General features: G+C 39.0%; 1 protein-coding gene across 4 annotated transcripts; it reads right to left on the reverse strand.

Moving 5' to 3' along the window:
* Positions 1–974: 974 nt before the first annotated feature.
* Positions 975–24791, reverse strand: LATS1 (large tumor suppressor kinase 1). Of its 4 annotated transcripts, none has more exons than XM_065833639.2 (8): positions 24624–24791; positions 19991–20499; positions 16270–16405; positions 12907–14432; positions 7576–8158; positions 6381–6563; positions 6037–6143; positions 975–5017 (listed from the first exon to the last, which is right to left on the reverse strand). In XM_065833639.2, exons 2-8 carry the CDS (start codon positions 20339–20341, stop codon positions 4505–4507), a joined length of 3399 nt encoding a protein of 1132 aa, XP_065689711.1. In that variant the 5' UTR covers positions 20342–20499; positions 24624–24791; the 3' UTR covers positions 975–4504. The 4 variants fall into 4 exon arrangements, with proteins under 4 accessions (XP_065689711.1, XP_065689710.1, XP_065689709.1 ...); XM_065833638.2 differs by having other exon boundaries at positions 12907–14435; XM_065833637.2 differs by having other exon boundaries at positions 16255–16405.
* Between the last annotated feature and the right edge of the window lie 5 nt (positions 24792–24796).

Below are 24796 nucleotides of genomic sequence, written 5' to 3' on the forward strand. Positions count from 1 at the left end.
CATAATAAATGATTAAGATTTAATTATTTTTATGAAAGAGGCAGCAGAGGATGGGGCAGAGCACTGATACACTGAATTCTTGAACATCAAAATGTGTACTTCTGAGAACAGGTTACAAATGAGATGACAACTAAGTACAATAACAATTCTGCTATTAAACATATGCAAATTTTTTGTTAATCAGTAGAGCTGTTGCAGAGTAAAGGGGACTCAGAGGAGGGGGGGGTGAAGGAGAAGGAAAAAAAAGCAAATGCATGGGGTAACTAAAGTTTGCACTTCATATTTGATGAGCCAAACCAGTAATTCAATTTTAACTCCTTATGAAGATTCACATATATTTTTATTACCTCAGCAGGTATTACACAACAGAAACTGATTCTGAGAAAACAGAAACAGTTTCTAAACCCCAGGAATATCACTGATTACCAGTATCTGATAATTCATTTAGGCTGTTCACAAGCGCTGGAATTCTTTCTGCTATTCTGAAGTAACTTATAAGTAAGTGTCAATGCAACCATCCACTCGCATCCCCCAGGTCAAACATGCTCGCTGCAGTCAGCAGGGGCAAGGAAGCCTTTGCTCCTCAGCTATCGGGTACAGACAGACAAACAGGCAATCTGGCACTCCTGCATGAAGAGGACAGACACTCCAGGGTACTGACTAGGAAAGTTAGCATAGAAGACACACATTCTTTTCATATAAACATCAGGGGACTCTGAGATTACAGTCCAAGCCACTGCCACGCATCCCTGTAAAACCCAAACATACCAGTGGGCGTTCAAAGACCACATACTACACAGGCAGCTGGACTACAGGTATGCAGGGACCTGGCAAAAGTGGATGCTCATATCACGATAGAGGTGAGTACAGAATGCTCAAAAGACCGGAGTAATTTACTATGGCTCTGAGATAATGCATGATTGTTAAGTTTACTAACTAGGCATGTAATAAATGAATAATTTGCTTAAGCGGAATTGTGCGGTGGTCTACGTATTTAATTGGAGGATGCAAAAGAACTGACAGAAGGATATTTATAATACAAAAAAGACATTATATATACATATACACACATGGAATATATCTATATATATCTATACAGATATATATAAATCAGTAAACTTGAATAGTGCCTTTATCAAAAGCATCTTAAGGCATTCAAAACATTTTACTACAACATTGACAGAATTTATTATCTTTTTGCTTTGGATGATTTAAAGCAAACAGATTAAAGGTCTGATCTGAAACACCAAAGACATGTGAAACCCAAACCTAATAGTATCTTGGGTGACAGCAGCATCATCTGATAACACACCCACTGCACTGCCTATTAGCTGAATAATATTAAAAGGAGTCTAAATAAATCATTCCCACTCACAGCTTTGCAACAGCAGAAGATACATCAGTCTCAAAGAGACTTTCTAGCCATATATTCTACAGATTCTATTACAAATCGAGGATAGAAAAGATACAGCGAGAGGGCCTGCCCTAGGATAGAATGCCACTGAATATCAAATAGTATTTACAGTACAGTTATAGGATTATAGAACATTTCATAAATACAATTAATATGTGTACAAGGGCACATAAAGAGAAATTTATTTTCATGCTTTACAAAGTGAAAGTAACCTGAACTAAAACTTACTGCAGAATTCCACAGCTGCTGGTGAGGAGCCTCCCTTCTCAACTGCCTGTACAAACCAATCCCCATCACAAGTCACCAGTGAAACACCCATGTTTTAAGCAGCAGCTACGAAGAATCTCAATAGACTCTGAATCTATGTACGAAACGTGAAGTTTCAAAACATGGGTAAGGCATAGCATGTTGGAGAGTTGCGACAACATTTATGTATAACTAGCTTTCTCAGAGAACTTGGACTGTAACACATTGCATTTTTGCAAGGAAATATGTAACACTGCAGGATATAGCTGGCAAAATCCAAACACTGTATATTACAACTTCTAACACAAGATAACAGAAAATGCCAGAAGCGTCTACCAAATTCTAAACATGTGAGCTCTTCCTGTATTTGTTTCAAAATGGTAAAATAATATCTAATATTTTTGCTTTTATAGAACCATGATTTTTTTTTTTTTTTTAAGATAAAACCACCACACTGGCTAAAGACCATAGTGTTAAACAGGAATGTAACATCACAGAATGCAGGCAGAGGAGAAACATAGATATAAAGGCAATTTTAACAGTCAGTTTAATGAAGACTTGACATTATTTGCTCTGCACATTTCACAAATGGTAAGGCAGGCTTGATTAAATTACCTTTAACCAGTAATATATTATACTTTACTCCAAGATAAGTAGACCAGTTTTACTGGGATACTTACTATGAAGGAGGATAGTCTTTAAAGGTTTATTTACATGGAAAACAAACTTTTTTACATAATATAGAAAATGGAATAGTTATAGACTGCAGCCGTTTTATAATATTTAAACTAAGTGAAAGGAATCTTAAAAGCCATTCTATTTCAACAGCTGTGGAACAGGCAGACAGAACATGAACTCTTATTAAGCTATAATCCCATTTCCATTAGAGAAAGTAACTACTTGCTTGAGAAAATAATTTTTCGTAACCATCTTCTAACCATGATAAGCACTTCACAGTAGAGGGGTGAACTTTCATTAATATTTTCTCCTACGACAAAGTCCATTCAAGAAGTTTCCACACTGCCAACCCTCTTTATTTCAGTTCACTCCTCCTTCAGTTATGCCAATATAACTAGTTTTCTGGACCACAGTGGAAACCGGATCACTCAAATGAGCACACTTTTACAAGAAAGAAACCTCCAAACGCTAAACACCAAGCAGTTTTCTCACTGATCCAGTATTTAGCACAGTACTGTAGACAGTTGCACTGGCACAAAGAGACACTGAACTGGAACACAGAAAGAGAACAAGTGGTCAGAAGCACACAAGAATTTCTTAAACCAGCTTGGGTGAGAAAAGTAAACGAGTAACTGGTGTTTGCTGCGAGAACAGCTATGAACGCCAATTTAACAATGTTTAGATAGTCACAATGCCGGTGCAATGGCACAAACAATAATTTAAGAAAGCAGTGATGCACCATTATTAGATTATCGATTGGAATTCAATTCCAAAGGGGAAATTTATTAAAAATAGTGCATTTTCTTTACCACTCTGTTAGCTTCAGGAGAAAGCCTCTCACCTCTAACTCCCAGTCTTGCCTCAGGGAAGTTCCTTGGAGGGTTACCCCCACCCCTGCTCCCAGTAACCTCACCAGGCTCAGTGCCCTCCCACCAGGAGACCCTATGGGATGCCTGCTCACCTTCTGCAGGACACCACCAAAACAGTCATGCAGAAGGCAGCAGACAGAGCTCAAAATTCCTAATTGTGTTCTAAATTGAGATGTGGAAGACTGACCACTGAAACTGTACTGGAGGCTCAGTCAGACCACTGTGTGGCACCTCTCACTGTCTGTGGAACTAGGAGGAAAACTGCTAAAGCCCAATGAAACTGGCATCCACAACAATCTCAAAACCAAAATTTATAATATTTTCCCATTACTATCTCAAACTTATAATAAACTGCTCTGAAATTTATTTTTGAAACTAAAAGTTCTACCTAAAGCAGAACTGTACACACTTTATGGTTTGGTTGTAGTCAGAAACTTATACTAGATTTCAGAAAGTGTTTTTCCTACAGCTCTTTTCCTCTTCACAAGAGAACTGATGACAGGAGATAAGCTGTTTTGAGTGAGCAGCCCTTCTGTGTTGAGAGTACCAGCCACATGCTGCACAGTTACTAATGTCAAATTCAATTACTACTTAAGAAAATACTAGTTCTAATGCTTTATCACCTTACAATCATACTATAGCCAAGATTGACACTTTCTTGTTCCAAAGTTGAGAATTATGCCACTTCCGCAGCAGGTGGAAACATTTCACCAGACAGATGGCTCAGTTTTTCCAACACTGTGAATAATCAGCCTAAATAGAGTGAGAAGTAAGGATACAGCAACCTCTTAATTTTTTTTTTCCTCTTCAAAAATCTATCAGAGCGCTTTATTAGTATAAAGCAGATTTTATATTTGGTCATTGCAAGGAAAAACTGTCATTAAAATTCTGCAGCAGAGCTTCATTTTCTAAAATTATTTAGTATATGTACAAATAGATAACAGGCATCATTTTAGGAAAAAAATAATGATCACTATTTCCTATTTTGCGTACTTAGAGTACAAAGAACAGATAATAAAATTCAAGTGATTTTTTTCACCTAACATCAAATCTCTTCTAAATTAAACAATTAACAATGTTGGAATAAATTAATATTTGAGAAGGATTTCTCTGTATTCTGGGGAAACAAAACGTACAGACAGGGAAACAGAAGACACGATTTTCTTCGTGTTAAAAAATAAACAGGCAGGCACGTATTTACCCTAGCAATCTCCTGTCAATTCTTTTAAGAGAATAGACTTTTCAAAATTTGCAGCTGCAAAATAAGTTTACTTAGTTTTTCATCTTTGTTCCTCTACTAAACATAAACCAGATCACGATTTTGAAGCCCTCTACCTGACTGTTCATCATCATCATCATCTGACTGCTGTTCTGAGTTTTGGGAACTACCATACTCATACTCAATGGGCTTTGGATTGTTGTAGGGGTAGCCATTGTCATCAAAAAACCTTCGGAAGGTGAACTCATAAAAAGCATGTTCAGGATGTTTTCCATTTTTGTACCACCCATTAAGTGTATCATTTCTGTTCCCTTCTTTATCATCATCACTCCACAATTTATCTGGATCAACTGGATCAAAGTTAGACGTATCTGTAGGATGAGCAATTTTGGGAATGTAGAAAGCAGACTGCCGCCGTAGATCGCTTGAAAAATCAATTGTCTTAAAAAACGGATGAGCTTTTATTTCATCTGCACCATTTTTGCCTAAACGATCTTCTGGCCCGCGGCAGAGTTTAATAATAAGGTCTGAGGCCTCTGGACTCAATTTAGCTTGAGATGGAATGTGAAGTGCAGTTTGCCAGTTGATAACCTTTAAAGAAAAGAGAGGTGTTATTCTGTTTACAATTTCATAAAAAGTAAAAAATACAGTGAAAATTAAAACAAAAACACAAACAAAACCAAACAGCCACAACGGAATTATTCAACATGTTTAAGTCTTTGTGCACTAGAGAGGAGAACACATGAAACTGCTCTTTCAGAAACACAAGGAGTGTTTTGTCTGTAAATCTGGCAAAATCCAGGTAAAGTTTATTCACATTCCAGATTTAAACTAGAGTCTGGCACAGAACTCCCTTGCTGTAACGTAACAAAGATACCATAAAAACTAGTGCCTGGAACCTGAGATGATGCACAATCTTAAAAAGAGGGAAAGGTGAATGAATTTTGGTTTATTTGATGCACTGGAAAGATGAACAGATTAAAAGTTTAAGAAAAAAAAAAATCAACAGTGCACTACATTTGAGCCAACTAATGTGTTGCAAGCTGAATGCAGTTTTGCATTTTTGCATTTGCAACCTGCAGAAGATTGTTCTGCTGGTTTCTCTGAAACAGTTGGTTCTCAGGAAGGAAGACACCAGTGGCTTTAAGCTGCCAATGACCCTGAGCAGCCAGGGTCATCTACTGCATCTCTGCCTTTGCGTGCTGAGCACCTGCAGATACCTGCACAGGGTTTTCTTTGGTAATGTAAGTGGGCACAGAAACTGAGCAGTGGGAAAAGAACACCCAGATGTTGGAAGAGGAGAAGGAAAGAAAGTGGAAATAATAACTGGAATAGGTGCAGAAAGTGAAAGGGAACATTAAGATCTGAAATGTGATTTTTAGTTGGTGTGTTTACTATATGACCAGATAAAAGGTAAGAACGTGATCCTTGAAGTCCCTTTGCAAATTAAGTGCACTGCCACAGTAAAATTCTAAATCTTGTTAGTTAGTAACACGCTTAGATAGAGCGGAACTCTCAAACAACACCTTTGATTCCATTACAAATTAGACAGACTATGTAAATTTCAAGCCTGCTTTTTCAGACTGTTAATACAATGCTTTTAAAGTTACCTTCATTTGTGTTTCAAGTGGTGTTTGTGCCAGGAATGGAGGCTGCCCCACTAACATTTCAAAGAGAATCACTCCAACACTCCACCAGTCACACAACTGTGTGTAACCTGAAATGAAGGCAAAACAAGGTAGTCAAAGCCTTAGTATAATTTTAATCTTGTATTTCTAAGAAAAAAAAGGTTTACAAGAGAATTCTATTAAATACTTGTTTAAAATCTCCATATTAAAACCATTTATTTTTTGCGAAAATATTATGTACTTGGGAAAAGTGGCGGTGTAAGGAAGATGAAGCAAACTGAGTATCAGTTACTTTGCAGCGAGATTACAGTATACAAATGCATTACCTGTTCGTAACAATACTTCTGGCGCAATATAGTTGGGCGTGCCAACAAGTGAATGGGCCAGACAGCGCTGATGCTGACGTGCAGCCCTGCGTTCAAGTGGCTTTAGCCGATCTCCACACCTACAATTTGCTGGGTCACCCCATTCACTGCTGAAATCCATACTGTCTTGACGTGCATGATCACCTATAATTGAGTGAGAAAGATGCCAAAATTCAGGAAGATTACTTTAGTTCTTAACTAGTACAAAATTTTCTTTATAAGATCTAAGACACAATCTGTTTCAACACACAATTTGAGAGCTCAAAAGATCATCAATGTCAGGATTTTGATGTTTTGCTTATGATACAAAATACCAACTTCTGAGGACATTGGTTTTTTAAGTTAATTTTTGACATAACTATGAGAAAGTATCAAGTTTGATTTTTTTCTCAGTTTTTCCTAAACATTGGAGGAAAAGGATGTATATTGTTCTCGCTCTTATGTAAACAGAAAAAAAATATTTAAAGCATCAAAAAAATAAAATCAGATTTTAAATCTTCAACTTCTCTCCAGAGACTGTGTAACAGTCTGGCCTAAGATACATTATATTTTAAAAAAACAAGTTAAAAGTACATTCAAATTTGGTTTTGAAGGTTATGTTTTTATTTTTTTTAAATTAAAAATAGGTTACTACAAAATCTGTATTTTACCACTGTCAGAACTGTGAAATTTTTTGCTTTTTTTAAACTGTTGTTTTAAGTAATCAAGTAGGATTTTTAAAAGCCTACTTAAACCTTTCTCAGAAATCAACAGGTTACTCTAGAAGGAGGTACAGGAGACACTCTGAACTCGTGGCAGAGTTTTCAAGAACAACTACATTTGAAACATCAGTCCTATCTTCAAAACAGAGTTAGGGTTGTTGCTTATGTAATTACCCTGCCACGACTGTGATTTTCTGTCTCCAAATTTCAGGAGCCACTAGTGGGACAAACTTAGAGCATTCCTTGTCCCTTACGCAATCAATGCTCACACTTAAAAACTCTCCCTAACTAAACATTGTTTTCTGTAATTTGAGTTGTGTGCAGACATATTTTTAGATGTGTTATAATTCAGAAAGGAAACAGCACAGTCATCTTTCTACTAACGTATTATTTAATTCTTTGTAAAGAATGACAAGTCAACAAAGTAACACATAAACCTTTTACATTTCTCTTACCACTCTGGTAGTATTTTGAATCGTGGGTCCATCGAAAACCTGTACAGAGCCCGAAGTCAGTCAATTTAATATGACCATCACGGTCTATCAAGATATTGTCAGGTTTGATATCTCTGTGGATGAAGCCCATTTTATGAACACTTTCAACTGCACAAGTCAGTTCTGCTGTGTAGAACCGTGCCAGATTTTCTGGAAAGACACCCATTCTAATTAGGAGACTCATCATATCACCTCCTGGAATGTAGTCCATCACAAAGTACAAATTATCCTTATCTTGGAATGAATAGTACAGGCGAACCACCCATTCATTATCTGCTTCTGCAAGGATATCCCGCTCAGCTTTAACATGAGCAACTTGATTTCTAAGCAGTACATCTTTTTTCCTCAGAGTTTTTGTTGCATATAAAGCATTAGTATCCACTTTTCTGGCTAGACAAACTTCTCCAAATGCGCCAACTCCCAGGGTTTTAATTTTTACAAACATCGACTTGTCCATTTTAGCTCTTCTTAGTCGAATATAATTAGACTCTTTCTGGCACAGCATTTTTCTCATTTGATCTCGGGCTTCTGGTGACAATCCAACCTGTGCAGCAAACAGAATTAAATCCAAAGAGTGAATAGTACTCTTAATTTTTGGTGCTGATCTTATAATGACAAGACTTAGGCAAAGCAAGCCAGATACTTACATACAGCATGGGACACAATACTTTAAGGGGTTTTGTTTTGCCTTTTTAAAAATTTATACATTAGGATTCTATGAAAACGTACAGGAGTGATACAAAACAAAGCATGTGATCACTTTCAACAGCAAAATGCATGAGGTGCCATGCACCGGGAGGTTCTTGAGAAGGGACTGTGTTCTCCAGGAGAGAAAGGGTAATTTAAAAACTACTGATAAAAACAATGCAGATAACACTTATCTGAGTAACAGTGTGCATCAGCTATCCCCCTGATTCTCTTTACAAAGTTAAAGAAAGCCAAGAGGTGCCCAGAAGCAGTAAGTTGCTGAGGGCTAACTAAGGAGCTGCTGTGGGAAAGGCTTCCACTCCCTAGACTGGCTAGAGCAGAAGTCACTAACATCCTGACCATGTCAGAGGAATTTCAGTTGCAGGAGGGACTATGTGTACCTCTCACTCTCATACTTCCTTTCATAGCAACACAAACCAGACCCACATGTCGGTGTTTCCCAGCACCCACCCACACCAAGCACCTGCCTCTGCCACAAGCCAAGACCTGATCTTCCCTCTTATCACGTAACCCACCTCTTTCTAACAAGAGGTCGGTCGCACCCTCTCTCCTGCTCTCCACTCTCTATACCAACCAGTTGAGCAGAGAAATTCCTTTGAAGTGGCCCACTCCTACCCACCATATCAGCTCTAGGACTCTCATCTATGTGCACATCCCTATCTTGACTGAACATCCACGGTGTTCTGCTCAATGCCACTAACATTCTGACAGCTGGAACACTCAAAGGCCCCATGTTACTCATCGCCTACAGTGTGGAAACCCTTATCTACAAGAACCACTCTGAGCATTCTTGACATATTCCAACCCAGGTTCCTCCTAGTGTATTTTTGCTGGCTTCAACTCCTTTAAAGTGCCATTCAGAATCTTCAATCTTTTATACTCTTCTCTGTGACACCACCTCCACATAGCTCATTCCTTCTTTTGTCTTCTGTTAGCATTTTCAAGATCTGATATACTTCCCTTTTCATAGCATCTCAATTAATTTATCTGCCTACCTGGCCTGAAATCACTATCCTACAGCAATGACTTCCAAGTTCAACCTAAAGTGTATTTCTTATTTTTCCGTGGACATTCTGATCATAAAACTGAACCTGGCCAAACTGAATCCCTGCAAACATCACAACTGTTACTCAAGCGCTATTCTGCAAGTTTTCAGTTTCTTACTGTCAAATCTGATCAATTCTTGATACCAAATCTTGCTGCTTCCACATCCTTAATGCTTCAATGTGTAAGGCACTGTCTGGATAACAGTACTCAAGACCATCATCAGGATTAGGTAACCACTAGTCTAGGCCTGTATAAACTACATGTTAATAGATGACTTCTACTTTGCCTAACTTAAAACATAACTTGAAACACAATAAAAGAGATGTGATCGAGAAAAAAGGCAAGGCAAAAGATCAATTAGATATCACTCAGTATTTTAAAAATGCTCTCAGGATACTATATGTCACCTATTAAAGAAAATACTGTTAGAACACAGAAACTTTCTTACAGGCATCATAACAAAAACAGATTCAAAGGAGATGCAATTAGGAAAATGCATACAAAACGCTTGTGTATCCAAACAAACTTCACAAGAAATACCAATTCAGTAGGATTTAAATGGGGAAGGCTGTCTCAAATTTGAGAAAATATTTTTTGTTGACATCAGACAGGTAGTCAGGACTATTACTCCCTACTCTGAATCAAGAAAGTGTCTTTCTCAACACATTACTGCAGGAATACTCAGGCATTGTCTTCCAAGACAGAAACATCTCAGGTTTTCTGTGAATGAACATGCGTAAGGCACACTTCAATGCAGGAGGGATTTTTGAAGACTTACAAATGTCAGGAAGACATTTGAAGACCTGATCTTATTAATGTTCAGAGAACGGTAGACCACCTTCTCAAGTCCCATCCGAACCACAAAGTGTGCTTCAGTACAGCCTCACTTGCACACAAACTGAACCCCACCAATCAGTTAGAAAACTGGCAAAGAACATAATCTAGATGGCAACAAAACCCTAGAAGGAATGAGACCCAGTACAGTAATTTATCACTGCAAGATATACGAATAGTCTCCAAAACCACGGTAGCTTTACCTTCTAGTACGTGCTCTCTAGTTGTTGCATCCTAACAGTTTTGTTAAAAAAACAGCCCAAGTACCACAATTTGTCATGTCTTCCCTCAACCCATCTTCGCTTTTTCCTATGCCATCCACTAAAACATATGTTAATCATAAGCTGATTGCTCTCTGCTTTGCTGTATTTCCCTAGAGCTTTCCTCAGCTCCAGCATTTACCAAAAACTAACCAGTATTATCAGCCACACAAAAGTCATGCACATATGCCTCCAACTATTTCTTGTCAATGCCAGACAGGAGAGCTTCCTGAATTGTTCTATGATATCACACAATTTGCTTTCACTTCGCTCCCTTCTCATCTTGGTGTGCCTTAAATAATGACTTAAGTTTCTCTTTGCAGCAAAAAACATCTATCATAATTCTTGGACAAATTCATATATCTAAATCAAGTATTTTTGAGACAGTTCCACTCTATTCTCTAGGAAACCTGATAAGATAGAAATATATCACATACGCTAGAAATACAGCATCCTGTGAAGGTAGGTATTTCTGTAGGGATGCATTCTGCTATTTTTTTTCCCCTTGCAAAATTCCTGCCAAAGGGGAGAAAATAAGGGATTCAATACTTGTTTAATCCCCCTGAACTTCCCTTTCTTCTTCTCATGAAGACCCAAAATACACTTCACTGTTGTGGGATTCCTCTCCTATACCCTCATGAAAAAGGAGCAGTCTGCTGCAGCGTAAGACCCCATTTTGCATTCTTCAGCCTGTATTTAAACATCTGAACTTCAAACCTAGTACAAATATTATAAATTACATTTCATGTAAGAAAAGACATTTACTAGGGTGATTTAAAAGCACGGGAAAAATATCAAGAAAAGTTATATTAGTGCTTTCATATAAGTAATACTTATGCTTGCAATACCATGGAACACAACACAGTAAGAAGGGAAAGTGAAGTTTGCAAATCAACATTAATTATAATCTTACATTTAAGTACTGAAAAGTAGTCAAAATAAATTCATGCTTAATTTTGATGCAGGATTGCATGCAAGGCCCTATAAAAAGGGATCATGCTATTCTTAATAAATACTGTTGCACCAGAATCTTACTTGTCTACACAGGGATGGAGGCTACAGAGTTCAGGAAAGCTTCCCGCACCTTAACAGTTTAAATCAGCTGTTAGTGGAAGTGAAAAGGAAAGAGAGAAGACTAAGAATAAAGATCTAGAAAGAGTTCCAGGAATAAATCCTGCTAACATTTACATATTTGTGATTAAGTAAACACTTATAAAACACTACAGCTTACAGTAAGAATTTTCCAAGAGTAAGAAAACATGGATTTAAAAACCAGCAATTGAACAAAGTGGCATAAGCCAGATACGTTATTTCACAGAATTAAAAGGTACATCACACTTCTGTCAAAGTTTCAACTGTAATTGTTAAGAAATATATATAAATAATACATCTCAAATTTCCATTTCTGCAAATCTTTATTTAATTACTTTTCACTATTTTCTCTTTTTCAAAAGACACATGTATACATCAGCTCCAGTTTTTACCCTTTCGATTTGGTTTAGTACAACACTGAAATCCTAGAAATAGACCACTGACTTCATGTAGCCACAAAGAAGTTGATTTTACACGTTTGTGTTGATGTCTGGTTTTTACTCATAGAATGGTTTGGGTTGGAAGGAACCTTAGAGATCACCTGGTTCCAACCCCCACTGCCATGGGCAGGGACACCTTCCATAGACCAGGATGCTCAAAGCCCCATCCAGCCTGGCCTTGAACACTGCCAGGGATGGGGCATCCACAGCTCCTCTGGACAGCCTGTTCCAGTGCCTCACCACCCTCATGGTGAAGAATCACTATCCCTTTCAATCACCCCTTGTTTTAAATAGATACCCTTACGGCCTGGATTATACAATAGTTAGGCAAAAGTTACCACATCTCTTTCATTCTAAAAATCTAACACTTAAATACTGTTTTTTTGATTTGAACTTAAAAAACCCTATCGCTGGTGGAAACTAACTGTAGAATATAAAAAGTATCAGTGTTTGGGTGACTATATAAACACACTAACCAGCCTACCAGTTGTCCCTGCTTTGCTTGTATCTGCAGTATTTAAAAAAAAAAAAAAAAAAAAAATTAAATACTGCGTATAACTCAAACATCAGGATTAACTAGAACCTGTAACAAAAAGTTACGAGCCCTCTAGTTAAATCTCAGTTCATGCAATAGTTTGCTGCTCCTGCCTTATCATACGTAAGCCAGATGAACTACATTATAGAAGCAAAAATCTTACTTAAAAAATTTCTAAGACAACAAAGTATATAAACAAAAGAACTAAGAACTTGCCACATCTCAAACAAAAACTAAAAATAGACTTCAATACTATAATATACCAGAATGTTCTATTTATCTCTACTATTTAAACATTCTACAATTAAGACATATTTCTTAAAATTAATACAGGAACAGTTCTAGGCATAAAATAAGAAAGAAAAAAACAGTTTACCCGCATCATTTCATTCTCTAGTTGTTTCTTCCGATGCAGGCGCTGCTGATGTGACTTCAGTATATTCTCCACATGTTGCTCCATGAAGAATTTAAAGGCTTGAGGGGAATAGCTTTGAATGCGAGACTCTCTTCTTTCTTCATCTTTCTTGTTTTTTCTAACAGGCACAGGTGATGTTGTAATTTGTTTCTTTTCCTTATCTGTTGAATCAACACATTCAAAGTTCCTTTCAGTCTCCTCCTCCTTGGATAAAACAGGTGGTTCCTCTTTGTTGAGCTTGGGTCCTGTCTCATACAGATTAACAGAGGGATTCTGGTGTAACAAGTGTTTTGGGTAAGGTGGTGGGGGACCCTGGTAATTTGGAGCCTCTGCAACAGGAGCCATAACTGCCATGTTTGTAGACGGACTCTCAGAGAAGGGAATAGGCTGAACAGTTTGCACTGGCTGTGGCATCCAGGAAGGGTGCGTGGGTGCTAAGGCAGTCTGTAGCTCTGGTTTTAACACCCGCATGCTTTTCACCGGTTGCTGAATGGGAGCTGGCGTTATAGCCGTTACTGTTGTAGCCGAAGGCTGAGAGCTGCTAGAGTGACTCTGCCTGTTGCCATGATGATTGTTGAAAGAATTTGACCGCACAGGAACACTGGGTTGCCATGTGGGTATGTCATGCCCATTGCCAGGTGATGACTGCGATTGCACAGGAGAAGGCTGTGACCAGGACGCAGGTATTCCAGCTACATTTGTATTATAAAGTTCCAAGTTGTGACTATTTCTATTTGGCACCATCATTGCCTGAGGAAGATTTCCATTGGTGTATGCTGAAGGAGGAGCAGATCCTCCTGCCTGCATCTGTAGTGCTGTGGGACTTTGCCTGTTAGTTGGATTCATGGGGTATGGGGGTGGCTGGCGACTTACTGAGTTCCCAGACACCACGTTCTGGTGAACTATGAATTCTGCCTGACAACTGCCGTTTTGCATTCCAGCTCTTCCTGAGGGAAAACTGAATTTGCTGTTGGCAGAACTCTGCATGATGATTGGTTGCCTGCCAATGGGGACAGCACTCATACCTCTCTGACCCTGCGTGGAAGAATTCATGGGTGGAGGATTCATAGGTGGAGGTGGATAACCATCCTGCCACGCTCCTGGTGGCACTGGAGAAATACGGGAGATCACATACTCCATGTTTCCAGAGTAACGCTTTGTCTGAGAGTTTGGTTCCCAGGAAGGAGGTGGAGGAGTAGTTCCCCTTGGAGGGGGTGTCTGTCCTCGAGGAGGTGGAGGAGGAGGAGTGACGCTCCTGATCTGCGGTAGAGGCGGGGGATTCACTCTTTGTCCATTGCCAGGATGAGCCTGAGCAAACGCTGCAATGCCGGATCCAGATAATGGCCTTCCTACGTCAGGCTGAGAGCTGGGACTTTCTGAGCGATAAACTACAGCATCTCCCAGGGAAGGGCCATGCCGCTGAGGAACCAAGGACTCCTTAGAACCCTTCCAGCTCTGCTTGCGGTTAACTGACTGTTGTACAGTCCCTGCTTTTACAAGAAGAAGACACAGCATTTATATTATTAGAAATTATTTCTATTTATGGCTTTGAATATTTTATTCTCTTGCATTAATTACTACTGAAATCAGATGGGAATTCTCTGACACAGCATAATCCACTGTGCTTCACATGAAAATTTTATCTGTCTAGTAATACAAGGCATGCTGAGGTTAATATGCTCAGTACACAGCATAAGAAAAAAGCTACGAAATTATAGTATCAGAGCTTTTAGAAATCAATTTTCTGAAGATGCATTTTGCTTCAGTTATAGATGCACTCAATTTTCAATGGAAAAAATAATATGCAAAATTATTAGGCATACTATGTATTTTTAATCATGCATACAAGCAACTCTCAGAAGAGATGTTCAATACAAACACAAAAAAAACAATAGCACAGAAAAATAGGCTTAATCATGTTGTTACGCCTTCCAGTTTAACCCTTATAATAAATGAAGTGTTCTTAAACTAAAACTTAACTGAATGCTGTAAAAATCGAACAGCCTGCTTACACCCTTGTATGCATACAGTTCAACCAAAATTGTTGTACTCCTTGCATGCGAAATTGACTAAGTACTTCAATTTTAAAGTCATCTCTTTATGGGTAACAGTGTTGCATAGAGGCAAGAATTAAAACTGTATAAAACTTACAGAGCCAAACTCTACAAATATTTACAAATGCTATTTTGCATCATATAAACAAAGTAATACGCAAGGATCTGATAGCACATGCAGTCTTACCACGCTTTCTATAATGTTATTACTGCGAACACAGTACTGTAACTGCTGCAAGTCACTGTATCTTCAGTAATGTGTTAATTACTATATCTATGCAAGTAACAATGAAAATCACAGCTGTATTATGCCATTAAGCCAACAGCTTAATACGAGTACTGACTAACCGTGCTTCACAGACTAAATTAAAATCATGCTGCATTTTGCTACTCTTAACTACTAATTCTTCCTCGTACCTATATGGTTGATTTAAAATGTAACTTTACAGGGCTAGCAGCTCAGCGCTCAACTTCAGTCAAATAGAAGTTCAGTATTGCGCTGCATCTGAAAGTTACTGTTTGTTTAGGTGTATGCTACTAAAACCTGGTAAAAAAAATTGAGATATATTAAAAACGTGCTTGTGTGTGTTGAGCACAATAACAGCAAGTAGGTAAATTCTGACTCCGTTGCTACTAAAGCCATAGGCTGTCCCCTAACTTTTATAAAAACAAAGTCTGCCTTAAGGCAGACCACACCAACAAAATCTGGAACCAAGCAGAAAATTAAGTATAGAGGGGGATCTTGAAACAGGACATCCTAAAATACAAATATTGTAGCCATATAATTTATAAATATACACACACATATACAAATAACATATATACATGAGTACACATACATACTGTGCTGTTGTGTGGGAGAGTGTGTGAAAAGAGACAAAAAATTAAAATAAAAATTCATTGTTCACAACTGACTTGTAAATTGCACCTGACACTGAGAACAAAACATGGGCATCACAGTAATGAGGGACAAAAATTACTGAAATGAGATCTTAATGCCATTTCTTGTATAAAATTCTTACATACAATGCTAAAACCATGCAGTTATAAAAAGAAATGTTTAAGAAATTAATGTCAAATGCACCTATCTTTCAGAAGAATTACATGATACAGCATTATATTTAAAAGCAAAAAACCGTATCTCAACATCTTTTCCATTCCATTGTGAGCACATGAACAAGGAATTTGCTATTTCACGTTTTTCACCTATAAGAATACACCCAGTGAGTTACTGAGTTACCATGGATACACCTACCTGGTGGTTTCATACCTGCGTTTATAGGTCTTGCTGCTGCTGCAACCATCTGTTCCCGACGAGGATCCTGGTAGCTCATTTTACTTATAAACTCAATGGCAGCTTCTATACTGCGGTTGTTAGTTTGTCTAAGAGCTTGTATAACCATATCCTAAAGAGAAAATTACATAAAAAAATAAATTACAAGAAAATGATAAATATACCAAAAATCATGGTTATTTAGCCAAATATACTCCAGTAATTTTATTAAAGTATACAAATGACTTCTCCCAAACAATTCAAAACTGATTTTAAATTGTTTTCTCCACAACAGATCCTCCAAAACACTAATACAGTCTGGATCTTCAGGAAAACAAAAGCTGATGTGTTGAAGCACTGTAGTTTGATGTAAATCTTGTCATTTTGCTATTCGTACAAACGGTTTGCTTATACACACTACCCAGCTAACATCTAGTTACATGATGCCCAGAGGTCCCTTCCAAACTAAGTCATTCTATGAAAAATACCCAATGTAAAATTCAGAAGTGTGGCTTTTGCTCATTTTCCTTCAACTCGGCATGACTTTTTGTCAACAAATATCCATTAGTTTCTACCTAAGAATTCTTCATGATGAAGACAACATTACCACTAAAGTAAGAGAATTTCTGCCAATAGATTTAGGCCCTGTGTTCTTAGAAGTCCAAACACAAGTTTCGATCTGATGGCCAATCCCAGCTCTGTGAATGGAAAATGCACTATGGACCAGTGGTTTTTCCACTGACTTGCACAAGACCAAGCTCAGGCAAAAGGCAGAATTAGAGGTAGTTAAAAGTCAGGCACTGCACAGGATTGTCGCAGCTCAGCCTGAAGCAAATCCACAGCATAACTCCATGTAATTAAGCACAACATCTTCAGTGATTTGTTACAGACATACTTTGTCATATCAAAGCAATCATGTCAGTTCACATTATATTTGAACAGGTTACCTACATACTACAGCATTCACCTCCTACTAAAAATCAATGAGACATCAAAGAGGGCTCAGATGGGAAGCAGTCAGTATCAATGTCAAATTCAAACCCACATTTATACTTCTACCATGCCTGTGTATACTTTTAACACTACAAACATACAAAATTACAAACAGCCTTTGGAAACAATAACTAAATAGGGTTATTAGAGCAGAACCTTAGAAAAGGATTTTAAAATAAATGCATACAAGGTTTCTGCAATGCCTACAGACCAGCTGACATTGTTGGAAAAAACAGATACAACTTTTCATCTCATAGCTCCTTCATGACAGTTATGTCTGCAAGACTTCTACTATTATAAACAAGACTGATCTGTTGCAAAACGTACCTTTTCAGCACCAGTATGCTATTTGATTATTGCGCAAGCAGAAGGTTGTTGTCCAGAGCATTTGATTTCCAATTTGAATACACTTTTATAGGACCCATCATTCATTTCTACCTATCAACTCTAATTTTCTTGTTAATTAGTTTCAAACCCAAATTTACTGTCTTTTTAGCAAGTAATTATACAATATATAAACCTAAACTTACAAGTTCACATCACCAAGTCATAAAGATGCATAGACATTCAAAGTACAGAACCAGTAATATTTTAAGAGATGAAATTTGGTTCCCCCTCCAATAACTAGAGCACCTGAGTAAGAGCCAAAGGATCTCTCTCCCCTCTAACTGAAGAACAAACACCTTGGTCACTTATTTAACATGAAGTATTCAATGTCTTGAAGAGTATCACCTTACACAGAACATACAATGACTGCACTTGAATCCTATTAATAATAAGCAACAGAGACTTCCTATAAGCTATTTAGGGTGGTTTGTTCCTTTTTTTTAAAAAAAAACCAAACATAACGAACTGTATTCTCCCACAATTAACATACATGTAGATAGTAATACATATATGTATAGTATACATACACACAGGCCTACATATACCTGACACTGATAGATGTTTATCTATATGTTCAGCCGTAAGACTAAGTAATATCTATGACTTGAGGGGCGGGAAGAATTACCAGAACATTTATGACATCCAATATGATAACAACAACAACAAAATAATAAGAAGGTAAAATTAGCCGCTTACAGCTGGCCAACACATTCCAGCTATGACCCAGTCCATAAAACAATCCCATCTCAAAATGCATTCTCATTTCTTTCCTACTTGCTGTCTTGAATACCCCCCAAGAAAAATGCTTTCCTATTTCAGCTATATCTGTTCCTGGTGGTGTTCACGAGCCAATGCCATATGGACTATTGTGGCAACACAACTGTGAGTTAACACATGGTAGAAATGGCTGATGCTGGCACCATGCCTGAAAAAAGGTCCATACAACCACAAGTGTCCTGGGAATTCTCAGCTCTGTCTAAGAACAAAGGGTAGGAGCAAAAGGCTTCAAGATACAGGATCTAACAAAAATACTAACTCAAGATACCTTACTAGCTTATTTTTCAGCCACATATAATTCTTCAGTTTGTAAAAATGACTGCAGTGACAATCCATAAAAATGGATCTGAGAACCAATCTACTTAAAACAAACAAACAACAAACCCCAAAACAAACACAGAAAAACCCCACCAACCAAAAAAAAAAAAAAAGAAAAAAAAGAAAAAAATCTACAAACACACAACAACCAAAAAGAACCCCACCACAACCTCAGGAACAAATCACAGACCAGAAGCAAAGTATTACAAAATTCTTTCATTCTTACTGAAAACACCGCCTGGGCTGTGTATCTGAGTGAGCAAAAGGAACACGTAAAACCACGATCACCACCTGACACTGAGATGTTGCTGAGGAATAGCCAGTTGGCAGTTTTGGAGAAGCTTCCTCTTAGTAGAGGTAGGTCTCTCCATAAATATCAAAGCATCACAGCCAGTAGAACTCCTGAGCTGGTCACTATTGCAAGCAGTGCTCTCCTGCAAAGGCAATCCCTGTTGTAGTAACAGGGCCTTTTTCTTTGGAAAGATGACTCGTTTGCTTTTTTGCTTAAACTTGCTTTTGTACTCAGGTTTACAGAGAAGGCCTGAAAATTACAGGTGTAATCTACTTCAATGTGCAAATCCCAGTAAAAACATAGAAGCTATAAGTGTACTAATTTTTTTTATTCGTGGAAACCACTTTTCAGACTCCTTTCACTTACTAAAATGAATGGAAATAGGTTTAGTCAATAATTACAAAAAAACAAATAAAACAATTTAGTTCTCTGCTGTTATAATGAAAATAACAGTAGAATAATTACTTATTGCCAAGGTTTTCAAGAGACTCGACATTTTTGTCTTGAGAGCATACCACAGAGAAGATATTCTCCAACTGGATCTGTCACATACCTTGTTATTTTATCTCTATCCAACAAAGTGTAAAGTAAGGATAGCCAAATTTATTTCTCCACAGAATTTGAGTTTGTATACACCATAGGTATAAAAAGCTCATTAAAATTCATTTCCAAAATATGTGGTAGTCCCCTTCAATTTAGAATGGCCATACTTTATCAACATATTTTAACTGAAAAATTCCATTGAGTATCAGAGGTAAAATTGTCACCCATTATTAATGTCCCATTATTAGCAGTTTCACTACATCCTAACTAGAAACCTATCAAGATTTTGAAGAAGCTATTTTGCTTACCATATGCTTTTCAAACATTCCATTATTAACACCTCCTCTGACATGTACTAATAGTTTTACAGTTAGCAGAACACCAAATCTTGAAAATAAAATATTTCACCTCATCAAAGCCAGCAGCTTGTAAGTCTTGCAGCATTTGTCGATTAACTTCTGATGTTCCTTTGACAGCTGAGGTTGTTTCGTTTGCAAAAGGCAGAAGCGAGTTTCTTATCTCCTGCAAAACTTTATGATATGTTACAAATTTGGGGGGATTTCGGCCTTGTCTAGGATCTTCAGATAACATTTTGCCCATGCTGAGATCGGCTTTAGCAGCATCTGAGGGTTTAGGTAAATTCCTGAGGCTCTCTCGTATTTCCTGCAGCATCTGCTGGCTGCTGCCAGTATAGTTACTGGTAGGAAAAGTCTTAGGCCTCATTTGTCTATAACCTTCTGGCTTCTCACTTCTCTTCATGAAAACATCTATACATGCAACCTCCACCAAGGACTTGCACACACCAAAATTCAAGGAAGACTGGCTGGTTGTTTCAGAACTTGTGAAAGCAGGGGCTCTTCACCGTTAAATCGTGGTTCCTGTAGCGCTGGAGTGTGTCACAACCCAAAACTGCTATCCTGTTAACAAACAACAGAGAAAATCCTATTATAGGTACAGCAGCGAAAGAGTTCACAATGTGGCACTGAAATGCTCACATGCAGCACTGTCTTCACAGTTATTAAAAACATGTCAAGAAACTTCTTCAGACAGTCTTTACTCAACCTAAATTACAAACTGTGCCGGGGTTCTAACAGTCCGTTAACAAGAACATGTATTAGGTGCCTCAAGTCCGAACAGTCCTGAATTGCAAAGGATGTGGACAGAGCAAAGATGGACCTGGTGTGGTGGACAAGGCTTCCAAGAGCGCATACGAACTGCTGTGTGCGCTGCACCATCCCTACACCTCCTCTCTGCTGGTGCTGTCTCTGTTTACCACTCACATTCTCTCCATCAACACTTTCACAGCCAACTCTGCTACTCAGTTAGCTAGAGTAAGGACAAGATATTTGAGCTGTTCAACAATTCTGACACCAAGCTCCACTAACAGATTGAAGTGAGAAGTACAAAGTACACCAGTGAGAGTATATAATTACCACGATTTTATGCATTCTTTAGCAGTTGCATATGTACAAAGTAAATATCTGCCTAGTTCATTGCATGCAACTTCATGATCTCTTGTATCATCTGCCATTTAAACCTGTTTAAGGGTTCAGTTTCCTAAGGTTGTCACAGTCTCTTAGTTTGAGTGCCCTTGGACAAGTCTTCATCAATAGCTAAGTAATTTTAAAATTTAGTTCACATAAAGGAATATGAAAGCAGGGGAAAGAAAACAAATAAAACGTAATTCAACTTTTTTACTGTAAAATTGTTTAACAACTCCAGCATCAAATGCACTGAAAGCATAGCTGTGACATGTGGTAAGGGAAACAGAATTTTCTGCCAAAACCAAATTAATAACGTTTGCATTTTGAAGGTGCTAACTCATCAGGGAAGAACCCTATGCCTGCAGAGAACTCAAATCTCTGCATTTGTGCTGTGCACTCATTAGTACCGTAAGACTGTCACTGTTACAGCAAAGGACAGAGCAACTAAGGTGAAACACTGAGGAGGTTACACAGCATTTCCCTCTTCAGAGTATCATAAAATATAATTTTTGAAGTCTCTAATGCTCCACAGAGGATGATCAGTTACTAAGTGCAGGATACAAAATTTACATACCTTAGCACTATCTTTTCTTCATAGGCAACTAGAATTATAAAGCTCAACTCAAACTGTTCCTTTACTATAACACGTCTAACAGCAATACCAACACAGAAATGTTCTTACTTACTTGTTTCTGTTTCTCAAAGTGTTAAAAATTTGCATTCCTAGTTTTCTGAAGGATTATTTTTGAGGATTCAGATGTCTGCAAGCATCTTTTGTCTCTTAAAGCAGCATGTAGGTGTTTCTCTTATTAGACATGAATTAAACAGGTGTCTAAGTTTCACACAGTCTATAAAAAGTCACTCTTCCGTCATCCAGGATACTCAAGTGCATATATACTCAAGGATATATGCTACTAATGCTTGAGAAAATCATCACCTCCAGGAAAGTGAAATGTCCAGCATAAACTCATCCCAAAACATAGGACAACCAGGCCAGATATCTTAGAGGCTTAGTGATCCAGATTACTTGTTCCAACCCAGTCAGAATTAGGAGTATTCACTAGTCCACCACTGGCAGGGTAAGCTAGATAAAACAGTTGGTATTGATCTTGTTTCAGACAAATACCAATGAGAGAAGAAATGTCCATACACGACTTACTCCTTTTAACAACTCCCAAAAGCCTGGAATTCAGGAGAAAACAGTTGGTTTGCATCTACATATTTCACCATCATTTCACCTGCTATTTCAATATGCACTTCATGGTTACATCACAGGCGGCTGAGATAAACAAATATAACACCCCTCAGAGAAATCAATGTTAAATTAACAGACACTAAAACCATAAATGAGGAGACCTAGAGCCTACCACTGGGGCGGCGGGGGGGGGGAGGGGGGAGGGTTGGTGTCAGAAGTCAGCTTGTGCTCCAGCCTCTTTAGATGAAAAACTGAGAGAATTGCATTTCTTTCTAAAGTGTTTTGAGAACTAACTTTAAGACAAGGGATGCTGTGAGTGTTTGATGGCTACTATTTTGCTGGCAACTGCAGTATAACAGGATATGGACTAAGCAGTCTTGGAAAACAAAGCTGCACTTTCGCACATTTTTTTGGCAGAAGTAAAGCTTTACCAGTGTAAACCAGACAGTCCACTTATCTCCCACCACTTACTAGCACCAGCATAATTGTTCGTAAGGCCACACAGAGTGAATCAAGCTGAGGAACTTGCCCAGATAAATAGCAGGGGCTTTTTTTATGGTGGGTTGTTTCTTTTGGCAGCGGTGCTGGCTAATAGCAGTTGATGTGTATGTGACACTACAGTCTTAATTGCTCAGAATCCAAATTAAATTGGCCCTCTAGTTTAATGAAGTACAAGAAGGCAAGTATTACCATTGACTACCGTTAAACGTGCTTTACATATAAACTTCGAAATTCAAAAGTCGCCTCCTCTTACAGACATTCACACATACTTTAAAGCAAGAAAGTTTTGCCTGCTCAGTAAGAAACCTACCTCAATTTTGTACTTCTAACTAGCAAATACTAACTGTATCCAAGGGAACTGACATCTATTCTCCCTTGCAGTTTTGTATCATTAAAAGTAAATGATAGATCTATTTGCTAATGTGGTTATTTCCACTAATGAAGTTCGCTGCTTCCCAAAAGCAGTTAAAGTATTTTTCCTGTCTTCTCAACATATGGGGACAATGTATATTCCTCTACAGGTTGAAACTCTACAGAAAAAAAAAATTGTCTTTTTACAGTGTAATCATGAAAGATTGCACTTAAAAACAAGCATTTGAATGAAAACACATGCATGCAACTGTCAATGAGTTCCAAGTTTTTCTGGGGGAAAAAAATACACCGTTTTGTAATAGTTCTGTAACATTTCTTATCTCCAAAAGTTTTAAGCATACTTTTAAATACTCATGTTTCCAATTGAGTGTTGATTGCCACATACTAATCTATTTTGGTTTGCTATCATGTACCTGTTCTAATAACTGATTTTATACACCATCACAACACTTTACTGCTAGGAAAAGAAAAAATCAAGAATTTGGGAGATAAAAAATCAAATTTGTAGTAGCTTGGTTCAAGCTGACAAAAAGAAGCTGCTTTTCAGATAACAGGTCATTGAGTCATAAAGTAATCTGCCAAAGGATGCATTTCGAATGTTAAAAGTTTCCATAGGATGAGAAAAAAACCGGACCCTGACATTAGCAAATAAACACAACTACATATGTCCAGCGAAGACTGAGCTGCAAATGACCAAAGGCCGGCTGAACACTGGGAACATTGTGCATTCAGTCTGCTTGTTTCCGTTCTTACGCTCTACTATCTCCTTTACCAGGATACAGCTCTTAGAATCACAGAATAGAATCATAGAAGAGACCCTCAGGATCATCGAGTCCAACATTACCTCTTCTCACGTACAAATGTACTCTTAGTTATTCTCAGCGGCAGCAGCAGCAGTTATTTGCAGAGCATGCAAGAGTGATCCTTATGGCTACCGGCAGGACAGCCACCGAGGACCAAAGTGTAAGCTGCGCTGGCAGGTACCAAGGTAATTCCTGCAGCACAGCAGGACCCGGCGCCTCAAGGACCACCCAGCCCAGGAGGCTCCCGGTGCCGGGAGGAGCGCTAGGCACATCACAACCACCAACACCCCGACCCTGACTACGGCAGCAGGACACCTGCCGCCCAGCCAGCCCCAGGCCGCGCCCCGAGGCCGCTCTTGTGCGGCGTTGTCTCCCCGCACCGCCCAAGCCCCGGCCGCAGCGGCGGCGCCGGTTGGGGCCTTGTGCCGTATCCGGGCGAGGGTCCCGCCGCCCCTCCCGAGGAGCCGTTCCCCAGCGAGAAGAAGCCGCCTGCGGAGGCACCAACCCCCAGCGGGACACCGGAGACGGCGCCGTCTTCCGCGGCCGCGTCCCGCCCGCTCCCGACGAGGCAAAAAGAGCCCCAGGATCCCCCGGTCGGTCGTCGCGGACAGGGTTCGTTGTCGTCCCCACGCTGCAGCCGCGCCTCGGCCTCTCGCCCCCAACCCGCCGCGGCACAACCGACCTACCTGCGGCGAGAAGGCGGCGGCGGCGGCAGCGCCCCGAGCCCGGGCGTGGACACACGAAGCTCGGCTCGGCCCCGCCCGCGCAGCGACAACCGCCGCGGCCCTCCGCGATGCCGGCAGCGGCTCCTCGGTCCCTCCGCCAGCGCCCGCCGCCGCCGCCACGGGCCTCTCAGTTC

Source organism: Patagioenas fasciata, chromosome 3, assembly GCF_037038585.1.
Source record: "Patagioenas fasciata isolate bPatFas1 chromosome 3, bPatFas1.hap1, whole genome shotgun sequence".
Taxonomy (NCBI): Eukaryota; Metazoa; Chordata; class Aves; order Columbiformes; family Columbidae; genus Patagioenas; species Patagioenas fasciata.

Bases quoted from the DNA above. Each gene is read 5' to 3' on its own strand.
- LATS1 (XM_065833636.2), bottom strand. From the start codon at position 20,341: ATGAAGAGAAGTGAGAAGCCAGAAGGTTATAGACAAATGAGGCCTAAG. The intron at 16,406-19,990 runs GTGAAATATTTT...TTTTCTCTTTAG, and splicing joins AAGCTGCTGGCTTTGATGAG to GATATGGTTATACAAGCTCT. The intron at 14,436-16,254 runs GTAGGTGTATCC...TTCTTGTAAAAG, and splicing joins CGCAGGTATGAAACCACCAG to CAGGGACTGTACAACAGTCA.